Consider the following 27,265-nt stretch of genomic DNA (forward strand, 5'->3'; position numbering starts at 1 on the left):
TCCTTTGAGCCATTTTTTTATGCAGAGTCTGCTCCCCGCGGAAAGTTTTGATGCTTCGTTGACGGAACAAACACCAGAAAACTTAGAGCTGAATTCGGACTTGTGCCGCCGTGCCTCCTGGGAGTTGTGGTTTGGGGGCCTCGAGCTCCCATTCATCTCTATGGGATGGACTCTCTGGTCAGACTCCATCTCCCATGATGCACCATGGCCAGAGGCTCCCATGGGCCCCTCTGCCCAAGAACAGTCACTGGGGCATCATGGGGGATGGAGTCCAGCCCAAGAAACCAGCCCCTGGAGGAGAATGGGAGCGTGAGGCATCTGACCTACAACTCCCATCAGGCAGCACGGTGCCATTTTGCATGGAAATATTGCGGTTTTCAATATTTTGCCAAAAAGTCATAATTTTCTGTGGGGAAGTTTGCCTCTTTTCTGACCAGCTCTGCCTGGGTGGCTCCCCCCCTGCCCCTCTAGTGGCCTGTCTGACTCTGATACCCCCAGGGCAGGGAACATCTGCTCATCACCTCCGATAACGTGTCCCCGGGAGAACCCCTTGCTCAGCAAGGGGCCGGCGAGGACCATCCGCTGAGCCCTACCCACGCCGCTCCCCATGGGGCCCATGCTTTTAATGGGTCGGTGCCCACCCTTAGCACGCGCTTTCCACGGGACGGCCCCCTCCCCGCCACCGCTCGCTGCACTAACACCATCAGTCGTCTGCCCTGTATTGGCCTGCAGCATGTGCTCTCCTGTCCCCCCAGCTAGGCCGTCCCAGCCAGCACTGCCATCCCAGTGCCTAGCTCTCCTCACCACCTCAAAGCCTTGATTCTCCAGGACGCAGGGGCGCGCGGGGGGAGGAGGGATTGGGGAGCCCTGGAAAATGGCACTTATTGGGCACAGGGGCCGGGAGTCCCCCTTTCTAGGCACGTGGGGGAGCTAGGGACAGGCCAAGCCAGGGCAGCTCCGTTGTACTGGGCCCGGAGTCGCTTTTTGGTTGACTGCGCGCCCGCTCGACATCCTGATCCCTCTCCTGCCACCGCCACCCCAACTCCTCCAACAGCCAGGGCCCCGTGGTCACCAGGATGGGCCCTGCACACTCCCTGCTGTGCCCGGGGATCCCCCTCGCCCACCGTCACCCTTCATGTCCCCAGCCCGGGGCCCACCCGCACTGGGAAAGCACGAGGCATAGGAGACGCGTCATACCTGAGCGGCAGGCGTGTTTAGACCCGGCTCAGCCCTGGGGTGCCACCCACGCGTCTCCGATCACAGCTCGGCCGGGCCCCGCGTGTTTAACCCTGCATTGGCCGATGCGGCTTTCCCAGCACAGGCGCGTTCACGGCACCGCCTGTCGGGGACTGCACCCGAGGCACTGGAATAACCCACCCCCGCAGCCTGACAGCAGCCATGGGGGGGCGCAGGCACGACCCATCCTTAAAGCTGAACCAGCAGAACTGAGCCTCTGCCGCGAGCACAGCGAGCACGAGACACGGCGCTTGTAACAAGGAGCTGCCTGTCCCTCTGCACTTAGCCAGCCCTGTGGGCTGTGGCCCGCCCAGCTCTTCAGTTTCTCCTCCGCTGCTTTTCCCTTTTCTTTCTCTTAAAGCGGGGCCGGGGGGGGGGGAAGTCACTGGGGAATTTAAACGGCCAGGGGGCAGATCTAAGACCCAAAGGGCGTCAGACTTTCTGGACTTTTCAATTTCACTCCTTGTGCGGAGAAGCTGCACTCACTTACCCCTGCCTGTAGGGGGCACTTGCTGGTAGTCAGCCACGCTTTGACACCCCCCCCCCCCACGCACCCCCGTTTCCCCAGCTGTCTGTCCGCAAACCCCCAGCTGATGATTTGCGCCTTGTATTTGTATCTATCCATCTATATCAATATCCAGTGGCGGGAGTTCGTTTTTAAGCTGTTCCTTACCCGTTTTAGGGCGTGAATTTCTTTTTCTTACCTCAGTCGAGAGGCCAACGGGGGTGGGGGGGCGGGGGCTGCTCCACGGCACGGGGGATCGGCTTATTCTGAATGTACCGTTTAAGGTTAGGTCTGGGTGAGGAGAGCCACCACAGGGTTAACGCCGCTCCGATTTAAGCTAATATATATATATATATATATAATTATATAATTATATATATAAATTTTTTTAATTAAAAAAAATCTTTTTACGGGTTATTTTACAAAAAAAAAAACCACACACCTTTTGTTGTTGGTTGGTTGGTTGGTTTGATCTGACATAAAGCTTGGTGTGCTGGCCAGGGGCCCAGCCACTGCCGTGAACCCGGACGTGGGGGGCCTAGGCCAAGGAGCTGTCCCATTAGCGTTGTGACCAGGGTGCGGGAGCCAGCGGCAGCCATGGAAGGAGTTGATTCTTTGGCGGGGAGAGAGGTTTTTGGAGCCCCCTTTGTAGCCTTGCCTGTTGCAGTATATTCCCAGAGCAACCTGTGTTTGGGAGAGGTGGAGACGGGAGGGCCCGGCACCCACAAAGGGCCCCGGTTTTCAAACAATCTCGGCACCCAGCGTCGCAGGCTCCGTGGAAAACCTGGGCCCAGGGGTGGGTGCCGCATGCTTGGAGACGTGGCCCATTCTGTACAATATAGGAGGACGTTTCCCCATCAGATATTCTGACTTTCTGTAATCGGTCCTACCCTGCCCGGGGTGATGTGAGCTGCAGTATCCCGGCCCGTTACTCAGCGTTGCCAGCTCTCCTCCCACTGCTTGATGCTTTTCGTAAAGCCCCAGCTCCCGGTCATCATGGGGTTAGGGGAAAACTTCAGCTTTCATTTAAAAAAAGAAAAAGGTTTTTTCTCTGGGGTGATTGCGGAGAAAAGCTACAAACCAGGAAGTGAGAGCAGCTTGGAGGGCAGGGAAAAGGGACCCAAATTGGATGAGTTAATAAAACAGCTCCGGTTTGAATGCCTGGGGCTGGCAATTGGCTTCAGAACCCGGCAGTCTCTTCCCCGCCTGGCAGCACTCCAGCTTGGCACCAAGTGGCTGGCGACGGCCACAGCATCTTCAGCTGTTCCTGGTCTGTGCCGGAGGAAGGGGGCTAAAAATGGGTCAAATTGGGGCTGGTTCTGATTTCTGCAAACCCCAGGCGAAAGGCTGGTTCTGATCCAAACCCCCACTGTGGGGGGAGGTGGTTCTGATTCTGGGGCCTTTCTATAAACCCGTGGAGACGCTGGGACTCCTGCAAGCTCTCCTGGCCCTCCCAGGCTCCCCTCCTCCCCCGGGTTAAAGCTGCAGCCCAGGAGCCCTGATTGTTCCCCAGCAGGAACGCTGTGGGGGGCAGCTCCGATAGTGACTGTCCCCCCACCCCATTGTCTGATCACAGGGTTACACATGGTGTCCCCCCCCATCACACCGCCCAGGGTGGGCGCTGCTCCCCAGTCCCTGCCATGCTCTGCAGCCGCTCGCTCCAGGCGGGCTCCAGCATCGGGCAGGTCAGTTCAGAGACAGCGGGGCTGCTGAGTTGGGGGTGGGTTGTGACCTCGTCTCTTTGCACTATTGGTGCAAAATGTCTTAAGCTCCTAGGAACACTGTGAAGTCCCCGTCCTGAGGAAACATGCTGCCCTGCTTACCTCTGCTCTGCTGAGCAGCTTGTCTAGGAAATAGGGTTTGGGGCAGGGGCGGGACGGACGTCAGGAAGCTTCAGCCTCCCCTGCCCCCTAGTCCTGCTGGTTGCTTTGGTCTCTGAGGGAGGGGAGGGGGATCCGGGTGTTTGACCAGGTCCATGGCCACCGGCAGTGCCAGCTGGCAGGGCCTTCAGCCAAGCCTGATGCCCAAACACTAATGCGCAGAGCTGGAGGGGCCTGGCTGCCCACAGGTGGCTGGCGAGGAAGGTTCTAAATTCGGCCCCCTTGCCCCTCACCTGGTATGAGACCCCCTCAGCTGGCCCCTCCCCCTGCTAGCCTGGCACAGGACTGGGGCACAGTTCTGGCCCGGTTCTGCAGCCTGACCCTGCCGGAGGTGGTGCCGAAGGCCCAGGGGACGGGGGAGCTGTCATCCCCTCTGCTCAGGGAAACGGCACCCAGACCCGGAGGGGGGCAGACGGCAGGGCCTTGACAGGGTCCTGCTCACGGTGGTGGAAGGGCTGGGCCAGTGGCCTGGTCCCTATTGCAAACCCTGCGGGGGCGGGGGTATGCACTTGTATTGGTCTGTGTGTGTGTTTGCACGTGTGGTGTGCATGTCTGTGTTTGCATGTGTGCCCGTGTCTCTGTGCGCATACACTTGCATCTGTGAGCCTGCGTGTGCGCTAGTCAGTGTACGCGCGTGTGCAAGCATGGGGGTGTGTGCGCCCAGGTCTGGACACGTGTGTCTGATTGCACATGCATCTGACTGATCACCTGACGCGCTCGCTGCCCAGCGCCATTTCTTCTCTTCTCCTCGCAGCTTTCCCGGGTGCCTGGTCAGCTGCTCCAGCCCCTCCACCACTCAGACACCCGCTGTGGCCTGCTCCCCTTGGCAAAGGCCATGCCCCTCTGCCTTGGCCAGCCAGAGGGGCACTGCTGGGCTGGCGTCCAGCCAGCCTCGCTCTCCTGGGGGGCTCGGGTGTGCGAGGCTTGCGGGTGTGAGCAGGTCTGTGTACGCACTGGTGGGTGCTGCGTGCTGTAGCGTGTGCTACACCTACATATCCCTGCACCCCCGCTGAGAGCCTCAGCCCTGGGGCTCAGCCGGGCCCACCAGGAGCTATGCAGCACCCAGCATTAGAAAGGGGCAGTGGGGGGAGTCCCCTGGAGGACAGGCATCCCCTGCCCTGTCCCTGGGGGGGGCTCACCCCCCAGAGAGAGCCCAGCAGCCACAAAACTGAGCCCCGCTCTGCCTCCTGTGGGGCCAAGCCCTTTGCTGGCCCTGGAGGGAGGGGAGGTGCTCAGCCCCAGCTTGGGGGTGAGGGAGCTAAGACCCTCCAAGGGGGGTCAGGGAAGCTCCTTGCGGGTGCAGAGAGGAAGATCAGTGACCATCTCCCAGGCCCTTCCCGGTTATGTGGGCAGCGCTCTGCCCCCATGCATGCCCCCTCAGGAGCTGGGCCCCAGTCCCCCTGGACAGCCAGCCTGGTGTGGGGGGGCTCGGCCTGGGGGGTACACCAGCTAAAACCACCCCCACCCCAACAACCTCCCTTCTTCCCACCATTGCAAAGGGGCAGGGAGTCTGCAGGAGCCTTCAGACAAATCCATTCCCCAGGGGGGGCTTCCAGGCCAACCCCTCCCCCCTGGGCAAGGTGTGATACCCCCCAACCCATTCCTGGGGAGAGGGCCTCAGGCATTCAGGGCTCAGACATGCTGGGGGGAGGTGCGTTGAGGGGGAGCAGGGTGGCGCTGGGGGAAGTGGCTTGTCTTGTGTAAAGCGCCCCCAGCATTGGGGGCCACGACTTCACTCCTGGGGGATGGGGGGTTCAGTGCCAGCCCCCTGTGCGTGCGCACACACACCCCGGGCACATGCGCTGGCGTGCACACACACACACACGGGACACGCGCACATGCACCCTCTGCCAATGGGGCCGGGCCTGGCTGGGCCCCACCCTTGCGTGACACCCCAGGTTTGTGGCTGGGGTCAATGCTGCCTCCTGCTGGCTGTGGGCGGGTCTAGCTGTTCCCCCGGGGCGGCTCCGGGTCATGTCTGTTGGTCTCCGTTGCAGTTGCATTATCCAGTGTCGCTATCTCCCCTCTGTCTCTGCTCCCAGGGCCCCCCCCCAGCTCAGCCATGCAGTGGGCAGACTGTGGCATGAACACCCCCTGCCCCCCCCCCGACTCCCTGCTTGGGACTGAGGGCTGTCCCCCAGGGGGGACTCTATTTATGCCAGAGGCAGCCTGTGCCACCCCCCCCCCCCCGCCATGTTCCCGCAGCCTCCCTGTCAGTATTTGGTCACCAAGCACATACCTCCTAGCTTCTGGAGCTGGTACCTCCCCCCCCCCAGCGCTGCGGGGGGGTTGGGGGGGGGAAATGGGAGGGGAGCAGCTTCAAATCCAGCCCATCTCTAGAGACCGTGAGCTCGCTTGGCGCTTTTGGGGGGGGTGGGGGGGTCCTTCCCTGCTGTGTCCAGTCATTGGGGGGGCCTCCCCCCCAGCCCATGTACTATGCATTGTGGCTCCCGCCCCACGGCTGCATGGAAGGGTAGTGGCAGGAGTTACTGAATGTATGTTTGGGTCTCGGTGCATTGGGGGGAACGGGGGCAGGGGCGGGGCGGGGCAGGGAGGTGAGACCACCCTCCTTCCCCTCCCACGTATCCCCCCGTGCCCCACGAGGGAGGGGGCCGGGCGGCAGAGAGCTGCTGCTGTACATGACAATCACAGTGTCTGTGACGTGCGATTTTAAACCCTTTGTGTTTTTGGTCAGGATTTTAAAGAAAGATATTTTTATGGTAATTGTTGCTGGTCTATTTTACTATATATTTATGTAATAAATATATGATGAAAAACAACCAACCCCACCCCCACCGCCCCGCTGGCCTCTGATTTCTGTGCCCAGCCGGGAGGGCAGGGGTGGGCGCCCCATCACCCCAGGAGGCTGCAGAATGTGGGGTGAGCGTTGGGGGGCAGGGCCCCCCCCAGAGGGATACCTGAGCCAAATTGGGGCCGGGGGGGGGGGGGTTTCTAGCCTGGTGCTATGGGTCATGGGGGCGCTGCAGCTTGCCCTGGGGGTAGCAGTCACCTGGCAAAACAGGCCTGCACTGCTGGGGCGTATGGGGGGCGGGCAGGGGCGCATCTGTGCATTTAGAGCAACACTTCGGTTCTGGGCCACCCCAACGCCGCACCCCACCCCGACTGCGGCTCTGCCTTTGGCCACGGGGATGGACGCACAAACACCTGAGGGTGCAGCCAGACCCCCTCCCTCTGTGCATCTGCCCACACACCCCCAGGGATCCCCTGAGGAAACCAGAGGCCAGGCTGAAGCCAGAGTCCTCCCCAGCACGAGGCATGAGCTGGGTCCGGGGCTACCGTGAGGCGGCCGGGGGGGGGGGGCAGGATAACACTCAGCGTGCCCCATGCCCCGAGGGACAGGAATGGTGGCTGGGACACGCTGCAGCAGCCAGCCACGTGCCCTGGGCTGGGGTTCAAGGTGCTGACACCGACGGCTGGGGCGAGGCCGGTGCCTAGGCTGGAGTCGCTGCTGGGCCTGGCCGTAAACTCCCCAGCTCGGCGAGCCACTTGCCCAAGGGCTTGCAGCACGTTTGGTGGCGCAGCTGGGAACAGAGCCCTGGAGTCCCAGCTCCCGCCCCACTCTGGCCCCCGGCCCTCCCAGCAATGCAGCTAAAGGCCAGGAATCCTGGCCCCCGGTGGCTCCCCCACACCTATCCCCTTCCCATAGGGAGCAGAACCCAGGCATCCAGCTCCCCCCTCCCCCTTCACAGCGAGCAGCGGCAGGGGTGCCCTCGCCGCAGGACAGGAGCAGGGGCCCGGCTCGCTCACGAAGGGACGGTCCAGGCCATGGCGTTGGTTTCAATATATTATTTCCCGTGTGGCTCAGACAGAGCTGGGCTCCAGCCCTCCACGGGGGGCAGCAGCAACAGAGAACATGACTCCAATATACACAGATCACTATTTACAGGGGTCGGCCGCCCCAGGGGGCTCTGTCCTGGCTGCCTCGTCAGCAGCAAGAGAGTCTGGTGGGTTTCTCTGCAGAGGGTCCCGGGGCGGGAGGGCGGGGGACGCCCTATTGGGCGTCGATGCGGAAGGACAGCAGCTTCTCCGAATGCATGTTGTTCAGGGTGCGCAGGTCGGGCAGCTTGAGCAGCAGCTTGGTGAAGCGGGAGGTCTCCGTGGGGTGGTTCTTGAGGATCAGCGTGCGCAGGGCGCGGATCAGGGTCTCCTGCAGCTGCTCCACTGAGGCCGTGTTCTCCATGCCGGAGCGGTCTGTCCCGCGGGGGGGAAAACGCACCGTGAGCCGGGGAGAGACCACCAGCAGCCCACGGCCCAGCTTCCCCTGCCTCCCCTGACGCACCAGATCTCCCGCCTGGGATCGCAGCCGCCTGGTTCCGTTCAGATCTTTGCTTCCAGATCCCCCTCCCCTGCCTGCTCCCCCAGATCCCTGACCCTGGATGCAGGCAGCGGGCGCCCGGGCCCCCTGCCCTGTGGCTCAGCCGGGGGCTCGTGACCCACCTGCCGAGACCAGCACGACGGCGGTGAAGAGACCCAGCTCCTCCTCGGTGAGCTCCAGGGAGCCGAGCTTCTCGCTGAACTCGAACATGGAGCTGAGCAGGTCGCCCATGCCCATCCCCCACAGCTCCCCCAGGCTGTAGGTCGTCCGGCTCATGAACATCACCGTCTGCTCCTTCACGTTGAACAGGGGGGCGAACCGCACCATCAGCACCTGGCGCGGGGCAGACGAGAGCGGTGACGGCCTGGCCCATGCGCCCTGCCAGGCACGGGGCTCCCAGCAGCCGGGCAGGGCCGCGGACCAGGCACCTGCGATCAGAGGGGGCAGTACCAAGGGCACGGCGGCCATGGAGAACAGACAGCAGGTGCCCCAGCACAGACCCGGCAAGGCGTCGCTGCCCTCCTGGGGTGCCAGAGGGGTGGCCACAGGAACCAACGCCCAGTGGGGCTGCCCCCTCCCCTAAGGAGAGGGACCCATTACAGGAGATTGGTTTGGGGCAGGGGGAGAGATGGAGGGAGCAGCTCTCGCCCAGTAACTGGCTTTGGGGGAGGCCCCAGGGCTCTGGTTTCATGCTTTGAAACAGGCGCCCCTGCAACCCAGCCACTGCTAACGACCACAGGGCAGTGCCCCCGAGGGGGGGCCCTGTGAGCAGAGAGCTGCCGCCGAGGACAGCTGGCAGGAGAAGCGAAGGCCCCAGACCTACCTCGAAGGTGCCAGCTTTGAGAAGGGCCACTTGGTCGTGCTGCGACAGGTCCTTGAAGCCCGGTATGTGCTTGGCAAACTCCACCACCTCCCGGACGGCGGGCGTGAAGCTCAGCGAGAAATCCTCCCAGATCTCCTGGACGGTGTGGCCGCTCCTGCCGTGCGGGTGCGCGTTCATGGGGCATGCCTGGGTTGGGGGGGGGGGGAGCGACCTCAGACGCGGCGCGAGTGGGCCGGTCCCCAGCCCCAGACAGCCCCATTCCCTGTACCGGGGCCACTGCACCAGATCCCAGTGACTGGGACCCAGCAGGAGCCGATCCCTGCAAAACTCCTCTCCCTCTTTAACAGAGAGAAAACCCCGCGACTCTGGGGCCTTAATGCCACATCCCCCTCTGCCCCCCACCAAGGCGGCCTCAGCTCCACACTGCCAGGGACGGGACCGGCTCTGATGTTCTGGCCTCAGAGACCAGACGATTACTAGCGATTAGAGGTTAAAAATACCCTGAGGCATGGGGGGGGGAGGGGGAGGGCCGCATCCCAGCTGGAAATACCCTCGTGGGGCTCTGGCACTCACCAGCAGGATGTCCTTGGTGCCCCTTTCCCATGGGCCTGCCGGGGTCTCGGCTTCCTCGGCCAAGGAGGGGTAGCCGGTGGGGCACAGCCTATGGCTGTTCGTGTTCTTCTGGGGGCAGGCGCTGGGGGAGCTGGAGTGCCAGGCGGGGAAGCGGGAGGCGGCAGGGTGGGGCAGGTGGTCGTCGTCGTGGCGATAGAGGCTGTTGCCCTGGTAGCCGTTGGCACGGCGGCGGTTCTCCCAGTTGCGGGCGTTGTTGTCGCAGGGCCGCAGCAAGGGCAGCGCCGTGCCCAGCTTGTCGTGGGCGTAGGTGAAGATCTCCTTGTGCGCCTTGGTCACCTGCGAGATGACGTCGTCCATGGCCTCCGTGGGGCTGGGGGAGCGGGGGGGCGTCAGCTGCTGGGGGAACTGAGAGAAGCAGGGCTGCTGCTGCTGCAGTGGGGAGGCGGGGAGCTGGGGCTGATGGCACGGCAGTGGGTTGGCAGGCTGGGGGTGCCCCAGCGGGGAGCCCTCCGGCGGGCACTGCCCGCTCAGCTGGTTGTTGGCCATGTTGTTCATGGCACTCTGCATCTCCGCCAGCATCCGCTGCTTCTCACGCTTGGGGATGCGCCCGAAGCGCACGGCTGCAGAAACGGGGGGGGGGGTGGAGATTAGCATACGGGGGGGCCCAGACACCAGCAGATGCCCCCCACCCTCCGCAGCTGCGCTGAGCGACCCAGGCACCTCCAGACCACCATGCACCCCATGGCAGCAGGCAGGGGCAGGGCAAGCTGATCTCCCCTCCCCAATCCACTCCCCCTCATAGCCACTGGCACACGCCCTGGCCTAGCGGCAGCATCTCAGAGAGCCAGGAGCTCCCAACCCAGGTGCGGAACCAACCCAACCCAGTGTCCGTGGGGCCAGCCACACGCCCAGTAAAACAGGGGAATCAACAGTGACCTCCCAGCTGACAGCGCGGGCCCTTTGGAGCAGGGGTTTCATGGACGTGCAGCACCTGGCGCAACGGGACCCTGATCCCTGACCGCAGCCTCTCAGCACCACGAATAAAGGGGTGTGGAAGATGTGTTATTTGAACAGTGCGTAGAAGCCAGACACTGCTCGGGGCATGCCATTATGGAAGGGGGAGGGGAGGGCACCACAGTGCCGGGGGGAGCCTGCCCTGCCTCCCCCCCAACCACGCCAGGCGGGAACTCACCGTCCCGGGACATGCCGACTGACAGACATTTCTTGAAGCGGCACTGCTGGCACCGGTTCCGGTTGATCCGGATGATGGAGCAGTTCTCATTTTTCAGGCACTTTTTGTACTGGATGTTTTGCTGAATGCTGCGTCGGAAGAAACCCTGAGACAGAAAGAGAGAGAGACAGGGTGAGACATGGGGAGGCAGAGCCAGGCACTCTCAGACAGCGAGGAAGGCGGACGACAGAAAACATTGTGGGATGCAAGGCCCCGACCCCGTGATGGAGCTCTGCCCCGTGGGCTGGCCACATGCTCCTCCACGCTGACCTGCCACTGGCGTTTGTATTTGAGAAATTGTTTGCGGCCAGCAGAAATGACAAAGCTCAAGGGAAAAAAATCCAGACAATTGTTTCCTTCAACTGAAGCTACCTTCAATGCCAGGTTTACTATAAACAAGCCAAGTGCTGCCCCGGTCGCCAGAGCCCTGCCTAGAATTCCCAAGGAGCCGCCATTTCCATCCCACACCCCCGATCATTGTCCTGACCCAGGAACAATGATCATTCGGGACCGAGCGTTGGCATGCTCCAGCGGTGAACGTTTCTGGTCAGTCACAGCTGTTGGCGAGTTACGTAGGAGCCAACGACAGGATCGTTCTCCCCCAACAATGCCGAAAACCACCAACGTTCTGGGAGAAAGCAAGCGCCTGACGCTAAACATCCAACATGGGCTGTTTTCTGGGCCCCGCCGAGGACGGGGGGCGGGAAGAAGAAGATGAAGCCAAGTTTGAAGGGAGGCGACAGAAGTTCGAGGATAAAAATAACCAAAATAAATCCCGTGAAAGCTCAGTGACTGGACATTTTCACCAGTGGCTTGTGACTTTAAGGCATCTCCAGTCGGACTCCCAAAGAGGCCAGAAGGTATTGTGAAACTCTGGCCACTGCAGGGCCCCCGCAATCATTAGCCACTTGGGAATAGTTAGGCCTTGTCTGGAGAGGTGTGACGTTGCCAGCCACGCCCGAGTCCCTTGGCTGGCTGGAGGGGCAGATGGGGGGTAATACATTAACAAGGTGCTAGGACACTGGTCCCACCTCCCTCCCCAGATTGAGCCACTCGGGCTGGATCAGCAGGAGCCCCCGGCAGTGCTCCTGGCTCTGCAGGAACCCCCTGTCGCCACAGCTCCGCCTGCCCTGCCCTGTCCCGCCCCCTTACCTTGCAGCCCTCGCAGGCATGGACCCCATAGTGGAAGCCTGAGGCGACATCTCCACACACTTTGCAAAGCAGAACCATCCCGTTCAGCTCTGGGAGGGGAAAGAGACACCCAGGTGAGAGGCTGCAGCGCCCAGCCCCGCTCAGGAGCTAGCCCCTGGGGGCAGCCAGGCCATCTCCCTTCCTGCGTGGCGGGCCGCTGTCCTGGCGCAGGTCTAGCTGCTGTGCCCACCACTGCTCAGATGGGGGCGCTCTCAGGGGCACGGCATCCCCAGCAGGTATGTGGCCTGCCATGCTGGGGAGGGCAGGGGGTCCAGAGAGCACCCACCGCAAGGACAGACTGATCGAGGGGAAACAGCCAGGGATAGAGGGCACCACAGGTACCCCAGTGCCCACCCACAGCTACCCCCGGGCCCCTCCACAGCCACCACTCCCAGTCCTTCCCAGGGGTCTCCCCACACCCTGTGCCCACCCACCTCCAGCACTCACTGGTGATGTTGCTGGTGGTCTTGCTGGGAGAGACGCGCCTCCCATCGTCCATGGCGACCTGCAGGCCCCCGGGGGAGGTCCCGGAGGAGCTGTACGAGGAGGAGGAAGAGGAGGACGAGGAGGAAGGGGAGCCATCCTCCCGCGAGCCCTGCAGCCCAGCGCCATAGGGCCGCGAGTCGTGGGTCAGGGAGCCGGTGGGCGAGGGCGGGAAGTAGGAGGGGAAGGCCTGCGAGCCGGACTGGAAGCTGCCGTTGGAGCTGTCGCTGCACAGGGAGACGGGGCTGGTGCGGCTGGGCGAGGAGCCGCTGGAGCCGATGTAGCTGATCACGCCGCCTGGGGAGACAGAGCGAGAGGCTGAGACCAGGGCCAGGCCGCCCCCTCGAGGTGAGTGCTGGGGGGGCCTCCCCAGATGAGACGGCTCAGGGCAGGGGTGAGAGGAATGGGACACGGGGCCTTTCCCATCGAGGGGGCACCAGCTTCAATCCAGCCCAGCTGTGAGCAAACGCTGCCCCCGCCTGACAGCTGTTCGGTGGCCCATGTGTGCAATGAGTTGGGCAGGTCTCTGGGACAGGTAATCACAGCACAGCGAGGGGAGGGCGAGGCGAGATTTCTACGCCCCTGTCTGTGCCACCCCTGCTCTGGACCTGCCTTCCCCCCTGGGGGGCCAGTCCCCAGCAATAACACCCCTCCTGTCTCACACACAGACCCCCACGGAGATAGTCAGGCATGGGGAGGCCAAGGGGTTTGGCCCCCGGAGCGAGTCAATGGCAGTTAAAGCCCAGCTGGCCTCGCCCTCCCGCCTACTGACCCGGCACCAGACAGCCTGGGGCCAGCCCTGCCTCCCAGGAGACTGGGGATTTCGCCCCGGGGTGGCTGAGACTGGCCCCGACGGCGCTTGGGTGAGGGGCACGGTAGGGGGGACTGGAATCCAGTAGCACCATGACAGACAGAGCCGCTGGACTGCTGCTGGGGGCATCTGTTCCCCTGCAGGGCTCCCCCTGGCCACAACTCTACTGAGCCTTGGCCAGTCTAGTGTTAACCCCCCCCCGCCCCCAGGGTGCACCCTGGATCCCCCCCGTCTCTGTGCGAGGGAAGCCCCTGCCCACAGGTTCAGCCTGCTAGGTCCCTTAGCTGCAGCTCCCCTCTCTGCACTGCGGAGGCTGCAGTCGCGCACAGGTAGAAAGACGCAGCATTGCAGCAGGCAGGCCAAGGACAGGCAGGGCAGCAGCGCGGGTGGGGGGAGCAGCCAGGGGAGACGGGGAGCACCGGAAACGCAGCCCCTCCCCTCAGGGATTGCGCTCTTCCTAAGCCTCAGTCAATGACACACCTAGAAAAACAGCACTTGACGTCTGGGTTAGTGGGTGCGCGCAGGGGGCTGTACGGGGGGGGATGTCTGCGTGCAGGAGGGGGTACGTGGGGCGTGCATACATGCGGGGCTGTATATGCATGGAGTATGTACGTGTGTGTGTCCATCTGTCCATTCACGCCCCCAGCCCCACCTCCTCTCCTACACATCCCCCCACCCCTGAAGAGCTGGCTACCCTTTCTGGGCCCTTCCAAGCAGCCAGGTTTGCAGGCACCGCCGGTGATTTGCAATTACACACGTCTGCCATGGCTTCCTCCTCGCCTTTCTCCCTCACTTCTTTCCTCTTGGAGCCTTGAAATGCTCCAGCTGCTGCTGACCTACATCTGCGGGCTGGGGAGGGAGGCTCAGCTGGGCCCCCAGGCACACAAGGGAAGGGTTTGAAGCACTGGGGCAGGCAGGCGGCCAAGGGACCAGATCTTGGGCACCGGGAGCTCGGCCAAGGGGGCCTTGGGAGGCAGGGATGGGAGCAGGTGTCACAGCCAGCAGCAGTGGGGGAAAGGGGGAGGCTACCGGGGGAACTGGGGAAAACCCAAACCGCTTAAGAGGAAGAACAACAATGATGAGGCAGTGGGACTCCGTGCCCAGCGCCTGCCAAGCCCTAAATACTGTGGAGGCCAGGAAGCCTCCTGCAAAAACACGGTCATCCTTGCAAAACAGACCACAAACAAGCAGGGAGGATCACGTGTGCGATCTGCTTCTGCAGCAGGTCTCATCCCTGTTCGTCACTATTCCCTCCAGCCCAACAACGGCTGCTCCTGACCCTAGGAAAGCAGCCAAGGCCCAGGTCTGGATCACTAAACTCTTCTCTCATCCGCCCGGGAAGGCTTCCGAGCCACCTGCATACACGGCATCTGCATGAGAGAGGCTAATGCCAGGGGTTAAGTCACTGAACGCTCACCGGGGAAACGTTTACTTAGCTGCTGTTAAAAGGCCGGCAGCCCGAGGTGAGGCCAGCGGGTTTTAAAGCCAGCAGGCTGGATCTCCCCTCAGCTGGTGTCAGTGGGTATGAAAGTCAAGGTATGCCAATCTGCACCTGGCCCAACCCTAGGGAGAAAACTGACTCCTGCCAGGTGCTGAGGAGATAATGCAGCCAGCCCCCCTCCCTACAACACAAGGGGCAAAGAGTCCTGTTCCCTGCTGCACCCGGACACACACCTCTGCACCTTGCTGCTTCTTGGTACGTAGGAAGAGAAGGAGAAATTGGATCAAGGGAGAGATCATGTCTCCTGCCAGGATTTTTCCAATGGGAACAGAGCTACCAAGAGCTATAAACAGAGAACACGGGAGGAAAACCAGAGCCTCCTGTCAACTGCATTGAGATTCCTCAGCACTGGTCCCTCCTTCAATGCCAGCAAGGTGGAAAATCAATTGGCTTTTTTTTAAATGAGGCGTAATCGGGAAGGCTTTGAATTCAGTAAGGGAGCAGGGCGGGGTGGGGAATCCCGGCTGAGCTAGAGGGTGCTGTGTGTATGTAGGGACAAGCAATGTCTGCTACGCCAGCCGCCAATCCCTCCCCTCGCTCCAATCATTCTCAAGCTGCAGCGTCAGCTTTGCTGCATTTGTTTCCTTGTCTTTAAATAGCACAGATTGGGAAACAGAGCTCTGGAAGTAGGTCACAAAACCCCAACCGCTTCGCTCACCACGCCCAAAAGCCAGCTCTCCCCAGGCTGCCTCCAGCCTCGGGAAGGGCTCTGCAGACGAGACTGGTACCTGTCCAAGGGGGCTTGTGGGAGGCACATAGGGCACGTGTGAGCGGTGAGCCCTGAAATCTCACTGCCCGCCCAGGCTGCAGGACTGCTGAGGACACCAGCCTCCTGCAGAGGAGTCAGGAGCGCCTCGACACGTGGCCAGTGCTGTTCTCATGCACCCTGTCCGACAGGGCCATGTGTCCCTCCCCCCGCAGAGCACAGCTGGTACACACACCCGCAGCAGGTAATGCTGGGCAGTGAGTCCCCAGTCAGACAGTCATCATCTGGGGTGACAAAGTCACCATGGCAACCGCTTTGCCCTCCAACTTTCATTCAGCCCTGTGTTTGTGGGGCAAAACTCCCTCCCGGAGACCCATTTGGGGGCAGCACATGGAGCCAGGCTATAGGGCAGAGAGTAAGGAGCATGCAGGGCTCATGATCCTAGCCTAGGACTTCAGAGACCCAGGTTCAATTCCCTGCTCTCCCAGACTCATGTGTAACCTTGAGCAAGTCCCTTAACCTCTCTGTGCCAGAGCCCATCCCTACGCTAGGGAAACTAGCCCTGACCTGCCCCCCCAGCGGACCTACATCTAAGAGTGTGAGGCTAGTGATGGGAGCCAGATAAGAGAGGGGGATGTGTGGGGGACAGACAGACAGACCCCATGAGGAGCCAGCACCCCATGAGATGGGAGAGGCACAGCCTTGAGAGAGCAACCGGGGCTCTAGGGCAGGTCATGGGCCTTGGGGTAGCCCTAAGGTGGCAGGGGGGACCTGTGGATTGGCTGGGTCAGACCAATAGTCCATCTATCCCAGCGTCCTGTCCACCAACAGCGGCCAGCGCCATGTGCTTCAGAGGGAATGAACAAACAGGCAATCATCAAGCTATCCATCCCGTGGTGTCCAGTCCCAGCTTCTGGCAGTCAGAGGAACACCCAGAGCGTGGGGCTGCGTCCCTGACGACCCTGACTAATAGCCATTGACGGACCTGTCCCCCTGGGAACTTATCTAGTTCTTATTTCAAGCCTGTCATACCTTTGGCCTTCACAACATCCCAAGGACTCAGCTGGGGGTCGGCTCAGCCTGGGGGGGCAGGGGCTAGGCCAGGGGTCCTGCTGGAGGGGGCGGGGCTCAGCCTGGGGGGGCAGGGGCTAGGCCAGGGGTCCTGCTGGAGGGGGCGGGGCTCAGCCTGGGGGGGCAGGGGCTAGGCCAGGGGTCCTGGGGCTGGGGGGACACTTGCTAGGCCGGGGGGGGGGGTCCTGCTGGGGCGGCCAGGGTCTGGGCCGGGGGGGCTCAGCCTGGGGGGCTGGAGGGACACTTGCTAGGCCGGGGGTGGGGTCCTGCTGGGGGGTCCAGGGTCTGGGCCGGGGGGGGTCCTACTGGGGGGGGGGGCTCAGCCCGCCGGAGGCCCCGACTCCCGGGCTCTCCGCGGCTCTGGCGGCCTCACGTCCCCGCTCCACGTGTCCTGGCCGCACGTGGCTACTCCGCCCCCAGGCCCTGCCCATCACGCGTTGCTCCGCCCCCACCGCCCTATTGGCCGCCGCTCGTTACCCCGGCGATGGCGTCACCGCCCCGCGCGGCTGCTTCCTTTTACTTTGAAAAGGGCGGGGAGACGAAGCGCCAGGCTTCCTGGTGTGACGTCACGGGAGCCCACGGGGCGGGGCCTGCGGGGGAGGTGACCAATGGGAGGGGGCGGGGCGGGGCGGGGAAGGGAGGAAAACAAAGTCCGCACGTGGCAGTGCCAGGGAGGGGGACACGTGAGGCAGGGGGAGCCCCGGGGGGAGGGGCCGGGGGGGCTGCAGCCTTGGGAGGGGTGACAAGTGAGTGCCGGGGGGGCCGCAGCCCTGGGAGGGGGGGCAAAGAGGGGCCGGGATGCCACCCCAGGGAAAAGTGGGGACCAACTCAGCCCCCTCCACTGGGGTCAAGGGAGCTGGCTGCGGCAGGGAAGCCAGCAGCGGCCACCTGACTCCTTCCGAAGTGGGGGCGATGGGTGACCCCACTGACCCCCCCCCTCCGTCCAGCCAGCACCCGCCGGGCCGGAGCCGGGCATGGGGGGGGGGTCACCCCTAACACCAGAGCAGCGAGGAAGCCAGAGCTGCTCCCTGCTCGGATTAACCCTGGCCCCAGACCGGGGGGCGCTGCGCGGCTGCCCGTGGCCGGGGTCCCAGGGAGCGAGCCGGGGGCTCCCTCCTGCCCCCGTCCCCATCCAATACACGGCGACGGTACCTTGGGAACCCGAACCCCCTCCTACTCCTCACCCAGCGGGGGCCCGGGGCTCCCCTCCCAATCCGCTAGCCCCAGAGAGCTCAGACCGAGCCCCTCCCACTCCCCCACCAGAGCCGCCCCGGGGAGCGTGGGAACCCCCGCAGCCGCGCGCACCCAGCTCCCCCACCGCCGGGGGACCCCAGAGCGCCCCGGGGTGGGCAGACCGGGTCTCCACCCCCAACACCCCGCACAAGTGGGGGGCTCTGAGCACCGGCTAGGAAGGAGCAGAGACGGGGGGGGAGCGGTGCCCTCACACCCTGCAGGCAGGAGGAACCAGTGGGGCTGGCCGGGGCGCCCACACGCTGCACGGGGGGGGGCATCATCACCCCTACTTCGGAGGGGCCACGCTGGGCTCGGGGGGGGGCAGCGGGGAGACGGGGAACAAGCCGATCTGAAGGGCAAATCACCTGTGTTGTTGTTGGGGTCCAGAGCTGCCATCCTTGGGGGCGCGCGGGCATCCAAGCCTGGCTCAGAAACTCCCTTCCCGGGAGCAAGGGACGCCCCGGGGCCGGCGCTGGGGCTGGGGCTTCGCCCCTCTGCAGAGCTGGGCACCGGCGGGACAGGAGCTCGGCGCGCCGCTGCCTCTCCCGGCGCTGCGCTGCTCCCCCTCTGCCCGGGCTCCGGCGCCAGCCCCTTTGCCTGGGACCCGCCGCAGCTGCGCAGTCCCCGGCACGCGGCTCCGGAGCATCCACCATGTGATTCCCGGGGAGCGCCTCGTGCCCCAGTGACACACTTTCGGCGAGCGGCGGGCGCGTGCAGCAGGCGGCCAGGGCGCGTGCCCGGCCCGGTGGCTGGCGGGACTTGTAGTTCCCAGGGCCCTGCCCGCGAGCCCTGGGGCGTGCGGGAGCCCGTGCGGCGGGAGCAGGGGAATTCCTGGGGAGCGACTCCGCTTCCTGCGGCTTCAAAGCGTGAGGGCTCCGACGTGGCGTGCACGCAGCCCCCCCCCCCCCCCGTCACTCTCCCCGGCTCACCCGTCCAAATAGCCCCCCCCCCCGGCTCGGGTAGTTTAGGGGGCACGCCGACCCCCCCACTGTGTTGCTAAATGCACAGTGACCAGCCAAAGGAGATGGAGCCTCAACTTGCAGTTGACCAGCCTGCTCTGGTGGAATGCAAAAGAAAAGGAGACCGATTCCTCGTGAGGTTTTCAAAGGAGGGACACACACACGCACACTCCGCTGCCCCAGTTTTGCACCCTCCCCAGGGCTGTCTGTACCGTACTGCCCCTGCAGGAGGTATTCAGTGCCTGGTAGCAAGGCCAGGCTAGCCCCGCTGCAGTGCAGATTTAGGTCAGGTAGCGTTAACAGTTATCCCTTGGGTTCTCTGGCACACTTCGACAGCCAGTCGTTGGGAAATAAGGGCTCACACCTGCAGAACAAGTTGTTCATTGCCCAGGTGGTGAAACGGATAATAATCGTCATTGATACCGTCTTTGAAGAGTCAGTAACCAGCAGTTCTCTGATTTGTGCCTTCTGTCAGTTCCAGAGAGGGCAGGACTCTCTGGTCTCCCTCAGTGCCAGCGCTCCCCTGCCCCCAGCCCTCATACCGTTCCCTATCCTGGGTGGAATTTCACAGTTCTCCCACGCTTAGACCAGGCTACAGTGCCCTGGCAATCAACCCAGGTCCAGCTACGTTCAGCATTCACAGTTCTTCTCTTTGGAAGTCTGGGCCCAGTGCCGAACGTGGTGACTAGACAGCTCCGTAAACGTTTTGCAGTAAGGACAAAAGGGGATTTTAAAGCATCAGACAATCTAGCGGTGTGTCTAACGGCTCAGCATCCCTGATGGTGACCTAGGCAGACCTAACTTCTTTGGTCACCCCAGTGGCTGCCTGTGTCCCAGCCGGGGTCCTCTTCTAAACAACTCTCCCCTTCCCTTGAGAGACGGATCCTTTTAATCCTCCCACAGCTCTTCTGTTCTTAGACTTCTGGCCCAAACCAGTCCTGCTGGCCAGAGAGCCAGAATGCTCAAAGCTACTAGCTCCAGCATTGTCCCTTAAGAGTCTTAAGTACCTGCTGAGAGCTGGCTTCTCTTGAGCCATTCTTTTTCCTGCCTGCCTGTTTTCCCAGGTAGCCCTGTTGATGTAATTCAGTATAGACACACAGTAAACACCCCAATAACTAGGTCACAGTATTCATCACATATTGCAGAGCCGTTCCAAATCAGCAGAGCCAGAGCGAGATCTTTTTCATGGACTTCCAAGCAGCCATATCATGTGCAACCAACAATGTGTCAACAGCCAAAACAAAGACAAATTACCCCATGACACCAGCAAAGATCCTTCTTTAAAACCAGTCATTACAGGAAGGGCAGGGACTTCAAGGAACTCTTTCTAAACTCAATAGCACCTGTGCTCGCCTGACGGGAAAGCTGCCAGGGCTGTTGACAGGAGACACGTTTCCCAGGCCGGTGTGTGAGATGTGCTTCTTGGGCATAGCAAAACTGTCTCATGGTGCCTACCTTGGGACTTCCTCCAGGAGTTAGTTGTTTCTCTCGCTTCAAGCTGTAGGGTGTGTCACATTGAGGAAGGGCTTAGAGCAATGTATGAGCAGAAAGCTAAAGGCCCCTGCTCTGGCATCCCTTGGGGCAGGTAGGCCCGCCACCCGCATAGCCCCTGTTCTGAAATCCACCTCACTCAGCCAGAGACCCCAAAGCAAACCAATGCCAGTAAAAGTGGTCGGAAAATGCTGCTATTTTCCATTAAGAAATGTACAAGAAAATACACACTCGAGGGAGGAGATTTTTTTACTTTTTTGGGGCAGAAACTTTTCTGCTTTTTTGATGAAAACCTGGAAAATTTTGAAAGAAACAAAACTTGCAAGGAAAAAAAAATTTTTTTTTTAAAGGCTCGATTTGGTCAGAAACATTTTTTTGAATGAGAAATTTTAACCAGTTCTTAAAACATCACTAGATCCATATAAACACGGTCAGTTCCATCCCCTTGCCCTGCCACTGCTCTGTCTGAGGCTAAGATGTTTTGATGGCATTCTGGCCAACCAGGGGTGGGTCTGAGGAACCCCTGAAGCACCATCCCAGAACCCGTTGATAGCCAAGGTCACTGGCAGATTTCCCTGCTCTGCAATCCCACCTTCACTGAGCCGTTCAGAATAACTAGCAGGGTTTATATGGAATTTCTCCACCGTTCCTTGTCGTGGGCTTATCTGTGTCTGGCACCAACGTGGCAGGTTCCTCCCGACTGCAGATGAAAATCCTAAACCCTGATCCACTTCCCATGTTATCGTTTATTTAATTATGACTCACAAACATATAGCCACATTGAAGCTTGAGCAATGTGAGGTTGCTCTGATGCTGGGAGGAAAGGATCCTAAATACCCAACGCTCTTTGTATCTCCCCACTTGCCCACTGGCTGGTTTTCTTTACCTATTGAGGCTCAGAGCCTACCGGAAAACAGCCCTGCCTGCCTGTTGAACGGGAGCTTTGCCATCGGTTTCAGTGCCCTGACAGGTTCAGGCAAAGGGGTGAAGAGGTCGTGTGCTCATCCGGTCTGGAATCGGGGAGGCCACTGCCTAATTCTGTGTAAACCACTCCTTCCCTGAGTCACCTTGAACCTGTCAGCTGACCCCTCTGTGCCTCGTCTAGCCCGGGGTTGGGCTTGCCGGGGTGAACTTCAGATCCTGTCTGCCTCCAGCAAGGGGGACTGAAAAGTGACCAGGGCCTTCGTGCATCAACCCTGCCTGGTGCACCGTCACTTGCCTGGATTCCCAGCCCAGAAGGGACTGTCTGGCCGGAGCCCAGTTTCAGGCATGCACAGCTGCCCTTCACACTGTCTCTGCAGACGCCTGGGATTCTCCCTGCCTGCCAGGGAGCTCCCTTCCCCTCCACACCCATGTTCCAGGGCCGCTAGAATCAGTCCTGACCTAAGCTAGTCATTTTCAACACAGAAAACACAGCCACCCACAACCACTGCAGCAGCCCCTCGCACTGGGAAGCGGCGCCTCGAACATGACCTTGGCAGCCGGGAGCAGGATTGCAGAACGTAGGACTGGCCCTGCAGCCCTCCCACCTCCAACTTGCCCTGTGTCCTCAGTGGCTGATCTGGGGAGAGTCTGTACCCCTGGGAGCACCCCTGGGGCTTAACAAAAACCGCAAACCAAGTTGCTTCACATTCGGCTGCTAGATAGAAACAGTCTCTGATTGTTGGGGACATGGAGCGGCTGCAGGTCCCCTGAGCTGTGTGAATGCTCAGCACCTGTGCCCTGCATAGCTTGTGGCAGCTAGGGTTATTAAGGAGCCACATTCCTTCCAAGAGAGTTCCACCAGGGATGGATCTGGCCTGAAATAGCCTGGCCAGGGATAGGAGGAATCTTTGAGTCTAACTTCCCACCGTTAGGTTCTCATGCCTTCCTCTGAAACACCCGGCGCTGGCCCCTGCCTGAGACAGGCCACTGTCAGGGGCGCTGGGGTCTGATCCAGTGTAGCAGCCCCTACGTTCCGGATCCTCAGCTGGTGTCAATTGACCCAGTGCCGCTGAAGTCAGAGATCACCACCAGGATCTGGCCACAGGATGCTAAAGCTGATGGCAAGGGAGAGGTTATCGGCTTTTCCTGCGTCTGCTAAGCCTGTTCACCCTTCCCTGTCCCAAGCTGACCAAAGACAAAGTTTATGTAGGACCTTCACAAAACCAGCGCTGTGCCCTCGAGCACCCCCCACCGGTTCTGCAGGAAATGTAAGGAGTGACTGGAATGCTCCCGGGGGCTGTGCGCTTGCGGGGGTGGAGCTACACGCTGCTCGGAGGCAGAGAGATCTGTTTATGAGACTTTGCATTTTACAACTGATTCCAACTCCCCATTTCAAACATTCCTTTTCGTTATCTGGTGATAAGAACCGCAATGGACAGGTGCGTTCTGCTGCCCTGATTTGTCAGACAGCAGGAACACATTCTGCTCCCATGCACGGTGTTACTGACCAGTGATAGTTTGCATTTCCATGGCAACTTTCATCCAGGGATCCGCAAGCGCTTTGCAATGGCAGGTCTTCGACTGTCGGCTCTTTGGGGCAGGGACTGGCTTTTTTGCTCTGTGTTTGTACAGCGCCTGGCGCACTGGGGTCTTGGTCCACACCTGGAGCACCACGGCCACTACTACAACGTGAATAAATAATACATATTTCTAAACTAGCTGCTTCTCTGCCCTGGTCTGAGTCCCAGGATCTCCAGCCAGGGTCCCTTATGCTGACCAAGGCCAAATTGTAGCCCCACCCATCTACCTTGGATTAGCGAAATACTGGCCCCAAGTCAACGGGAGTGTTTCTGCTGGCTCCGGAGAGCACTGGCTCCAGCCCTCCGGGGACTCAGAGCTATTCTAAAGCAGTGGGGTAGCAACATGGATCCTGAGCCAGGCCCTGCGCTGGAGGCAGTCCAGTGGGGGACGCCCTGGGAATGCGGTGTCAGGCCCCGGGCTACCTCCTGCTCCCCACCGTCGCTGCTGCGTGTCCCCGAGAGACTTGAATACAGATTCCTACGTCAATGTAAGATATTGTCACAGGTGCACACAGCAACTAGCTCACTGGGGTATGATCCCCCACTGGACCTCCGGGCTCTACTGCCGAACAAATAATATCTAAATATTCCTAATCATGCAGGGCACCCCTGTGGAGCTGGAGACAGTTGCCCGTATACTGGATGACTGCAGCCTGTCCCCTGGAGAGCTGAACTATGCTTCTCCCATAGGGAGCTGAATGTAGCTTCCTGCCCAGGGCACACAATCCCCCGGCTGGTGCCACCAGGAAATCCTTTTATCCTGGACTTGTCCCTTCACACTCCAGACCTCGCAAGAAAAACAGGCTAAGCTCAGATCCACTGCTGCCCTCTAGCCTTCTGTGGGAGGAGACTGTCACAGCCGGGCTGTGCTGCTGGGAATCGCAAGGACGCAGCTGTGCAGCTTAAAAACAGACTCCAAAAGGCCTTTTGCATTTGGGGATGAAGGGGAGACTCTGGGCAGTAAATCTCCTCTGGGGTTGAGGAGTCAGGTCTCCATGCCCTGTGGGTCCCAGCTCCTGGCTGTGCCCAGCCGCTATGCCACGTGACTTGGCACATCACACACTCCCAGCTCGCACCTGTGTGCGTAAGGGGTTATTTTTACTTCCAGGCTGGCCACGGCCAGATTCTTTATCTTATTAAAACTTGTTCCAGGAAAGGGCTTTTTACATGAGGCTGCAGCTCCAGAAGGCAAGCGGAGTCTGTATAGAGTCAATACTGCATGGCATTAAGCACAGTGATCTGTGTTACATCCCCTGGTGGGGTCTTACTCTGCAAACACCCGTCACAGGAGTAACCCCACCGGGCGGCTCGGAGGAGAGGCTATGAGTGCTCCCCGAATCTGCATCGAAGGACCTCGAATCAGCTCATGTGAGCAGTCCCATTGGATTCAAGGGCTTTACTCCTGAGAGAAAGGCTGGCTCACATGAGTAAGGGCACGCAGAGCACTAGAGGGGGAACACAGATTCTGTTGCCAGGTCTACCACTGGCCTTTGGGTCATTGCCTTGCCCTGCCTCAGTTTCCCCCCGCTGGGGATCACGATACTGACCTCCGTTGTACAGCGCTTTGAGGCCAAGGGATAAAAAGTGCTCCCGCAGAGCCCGGGGTGATTGCTGCTCGTCATAAGGGTTCCTTAGGTCAGCCCCGCCCCCTGGGGAACAGGCCAAATCAAGCGTGCAGTGGGAGCTCTCTGACACCATCGCACACCGAGTATTTAATACGAGGATTAGCTAATTCCCCCCACACACACACACTTCTTCAGAGCCTGCAGCTTCCAGTGAGAGGCTTTGTGACAAGCCAATTCCACCGCCCCCAAGTGAATAACCCACCCTAAAAAATAATGACGTGTAACATGTGTCATCAGCAGGTCAGGCGCGGCCATTAGCCCAGAGGAAACTGAGGCACAGAGACGGGACGGGCCCGAGACCACCCGGAAAGCCACTGGCATGGGTGGGGGGTATAGAATGCAGGACTCTCAGCTGCCTGGCTGCAGCCAGCCCATATAATACGTGTCAGACATGGAGGGTGCATGTGACGGCAACAAATTATCTGCTGGGGACAAACCACTTTGATTTGAAGGAACGGGACGTTCGAGAGTCACATTTTGTTCCCTAACGATTCTCCTTTCTGGGCCCCTCTGCAGCAAAGACACATGCATAAGGGCCAAGCTCCTCAGCTGGAGGAAATCCAAATAGCTCTCCTGACACCAGCTGAGCCGCGCTGATTTGCACCGCCTCAGGATCTGGCCCCAGGCCCTGACGAAAGTCCTGTTACGCCACTGTTTGACGGGACCTCTGGGTTACTGCCAGTCCTGGTGGTTTCTGCCCCAGCGAGGTTAAGGAAGGAAAAGGAGTGGGGGCATTCAGACCTGCAAGCCAACAACAGTTCAATTCTACCTTAAATGGTCCCTTGTTTTTCCTTCTGACTATTCCTCCTTAAAACCTGGGAGCTGAGGGCTTCTGTGAAAGGGCAGAGCTGGAGGAGGCAGAAATACAGCCCACTTGGAGCCAGGGGAGAGTTTTTCTTCAACAAACATTGTCTTTCAGTGCAAACTGAATTCACAGCCCTACTCAGCTGTTAGCCAGAGCTCAGGCCCCCCCGCCTGATGGCCCAAAAGCTGCAAGGGTTTCGAGCTGGGGTATAATCGCAGCAAAGGAGCACCAGGCAGTAACCTTTGCTGGGAGTTCCCTGAAAGGTGCTTTTCACGGTATCAATACACTGGAGGGGAAAATCAGCAAATGCTCCCTGGTCCTGACACGCATCAGGTCAATTTCTCCTGTCCGAGACCGTGACCCTCCCCTCCAGCCAGTGAGCGAGGAAGAGGAAATCCAGCCTCCTCCAAGGGCCTGGCGAGGCTGCCAGGCCAAGAAGCGATCGCCCCTGGAGGTTTTGCCGGGCAAATTCCAGCTCCACAACACAAAGTCATCTGACGGGCTTTGAGGCCAGCTCAGCTCCAGGACCAACCCCTCCCCTCCCCAAGAGAAAGGAGTAAATAAAAACCAGGCAACCAGGGAATTGTCCCCCAAGACACAAAGGCACCATGCCCAGCGGGTTGCACAAAACAGAAGCTGCTTTAATTGAAACCAACACTGCAAAAAAAGAGCGGGAGGTAGGGGGGTGACCTGGGGTCTGTCATGCTGAGTGCAAGTATGCAGCCGGCTGGGGACAGCCCCCTGTGCAGCACCTCGGCCTGGAGCAGGCTGCCGTGACCCCCTGCTCCCCGATCACCCCATGGGTGGTGCAGCAGGGAGCTGAGCCAGCGCACGGGTGGTTGTAACACCCCGACTCTGCGGCCACCCAGCCTCCTGCCGCGGTGCAAGTCACGCACCGGTGAAGTGCCCCCTCCCGCTCAGTGCGCTGGGCCCCACGCAGGCTCCCGGCCGCGGCCGGAGCTCGAGGCCACCCCTTGTGACAGAGGCCTGGGAAGCGCTGGCCATGCAGGGAGCCGCCCGGGCTGCCCTGGCATAAACAGGCACTGGGAGCAGGGTAACCTGGAGTCACTTTTGGGACTGCAGAAGGCAAAGGCCACTGACCCCTCCCCAGAGGCCGGGGGGATGCACGAGCCAGGGGCGGTCGCTTGTGCATTGCCCCCCTTTGAAACGATCCTGTCCAGGGCCTCTCTGGGATTTGCACAACAATTAGGAGGGGTCCCCCTCCCCCTCTGGCGTAAATGCACTTGTTTGCACAGGGTCCTGACCTAGCTGCAGTGACCCCATAGTGCATGAATGCCTTGGGACCATGTCTACACTCCGGGTGCTCCAGCCCCTGCTGCAAGCTGTCCAGGCGTCCTTGTAGGATCTCCCCTGCAGCCCGTGCAAGGCTTTCCCTTTCCTCCTTCCCAAGGACGCGGGGACCCGCCCCGCTTTGGTGCAGTCTAACGCCTGCGGAGGTGGCTGGTGAGAGCTTTCCAGCAGCCTCCCCCTTGCTCTGCATTGCAGGAGCTGCCAGGCGGAGGGAATATAGGCTGGACTCCTGTTACTGGCTGTTCCTCCTAACCCACTGCCTGCCTTGGGAGAGAGCCCACATTCCTGCCTGCCGGATGCGGCAGCCTCAGAGCAGCGTCACCAGAAATTCTGGCAAACTAGAGCCCAGCTCTTGCAAAGCCTCAATTCCCGGGGTTCCCGGTGGCGTTCCAGGGAAGGGGGCTAGCCCTGGCTCAGACTCAAGCGTGTGGGTCAGTCTTTGCAGGATCAGGGCCTAGGTCGTTCCCCATCCACGCTGCTCCCAAGGCATGTCGCAGTCCCTCCATTTCGAAAGCAGATCACGGAGGAAACAGCTTCTGCATTTGGGTCTCCTGCTAGATTGCAAAAGGGTCGGGCTGGTGGTTTGGGGAAGGAAACCGGGCGTCCCGTCTCGCATCCAGCAGCCTAGTTCGACCTGTTGCTTTGGTTTTGCAGTGGCCCTGCCCCGCAGCACTCTGGGATGGTCTGTCCTGGGCGGGGGAGGCTGAAGGAGGGGAACTACTCAGATATAGCTGCACCGTGCAAGTCCCAGTGCAAACGTCCTGCACAGGGGTAAAAACCACTGGCCCTGGGGTAAAGCCCATGTTTGTAAGTGTTTGAACAAGGCGCTGGCGCTGGGGTCCTCGCTCCGGTGCAGAGAAATCCAGGGCCTGCTTCGCCACTGGCTTGCACAAACATTTGACATGTATGGAAAGAAACCTTATGTGGCTTCGGAGTGTACAAAAATGTGAAAAAGCTTTTATTGGTGCGGGCACGGTCGTTGCCCTTGCA

General features: G+C 60.7%; 1 protein-coding gene across 2 annotated transcripts; it reads right to left on the reverse strand.

Moving 5' to 3' along the window:
* Positions 1-7,271: 7,271 nt before the first annotated feature.
* On the reverse strand, positions 7,272-18,200 carry NR1D1 (nuclear receptor subfamily 1 group D member 1). 2 transcript variants are annotated; one of them, XM_074940810.1, is made up of 8 exons: positions 17,946-18,200; positions 12,223-12,555; positions 11,737-11,825; positions 10,546-10,690; positions 9,354-9,973; positions 8,781-8,934; positions 8,080-8,290; positions 7,272-7,833 (listed from the first exon to the last, which is right to left on the reverse strand). In XM_074940810.1, exons 1-8 carry the CDS (start codon positions 17,974-17,976, stop codon positions 7,428-7,430), a joined length of 1,989 nt encoding a protein of 662 aa, XP_074796911.1. In that variant the 5' UTR covers positions 17,977-18,200; the 3' UTR covers positions 7,272-7,427. The 2 variants fall into 2 exon arrangements, with proteins under 2 accessions (XP_074796911.1, XP_074796913.1); XM_074940812.1 differs by having other exon boundaries at positions 7,531-7,833; positions 8,781-8,966.
* Between the last annotated feature and the right edge of the window lie 9,065 nt (positions 18,201-27,265).

This window comes from Natator depressus, chromosome 27, assembly GCF_965152275.1.
Source record: "Natator depressus isolate rNatDep1 chromosome 27, rNatDep2.hap1, whole genome shotgun sequence".
In the NCBI taxonomy this organism is placed as follows: domain Eukaryota; kingdom Metazoa; phylum Chordata; order Testudines; family Cheloniidae; genus Natator; species Natator depressus.

Bases quoted from the DNA above. Each gene is read 5' to 3' on its own strand.
- NR1D1 (XM_074940810.1), bottom strand. From the start codon at position 17,976: ATGGCAGCTCTGGACCCCAACAACAACACAG. The intron at 11,826-12,222 runs GTGAGTGCTGGA...TTCCCCTCCCAG, and splicing joins GACCACCAGCAACATCACCA to AGCTGAACGGGATGGTTCTG. The intron at 7,834-8,079 runs GTGGGTCACGAG...CCCGCGGGACAG, and splicing joins CGTCGTGCTGGTCTCGGCAG to ACCGCTCCGGCATGGAGAAC.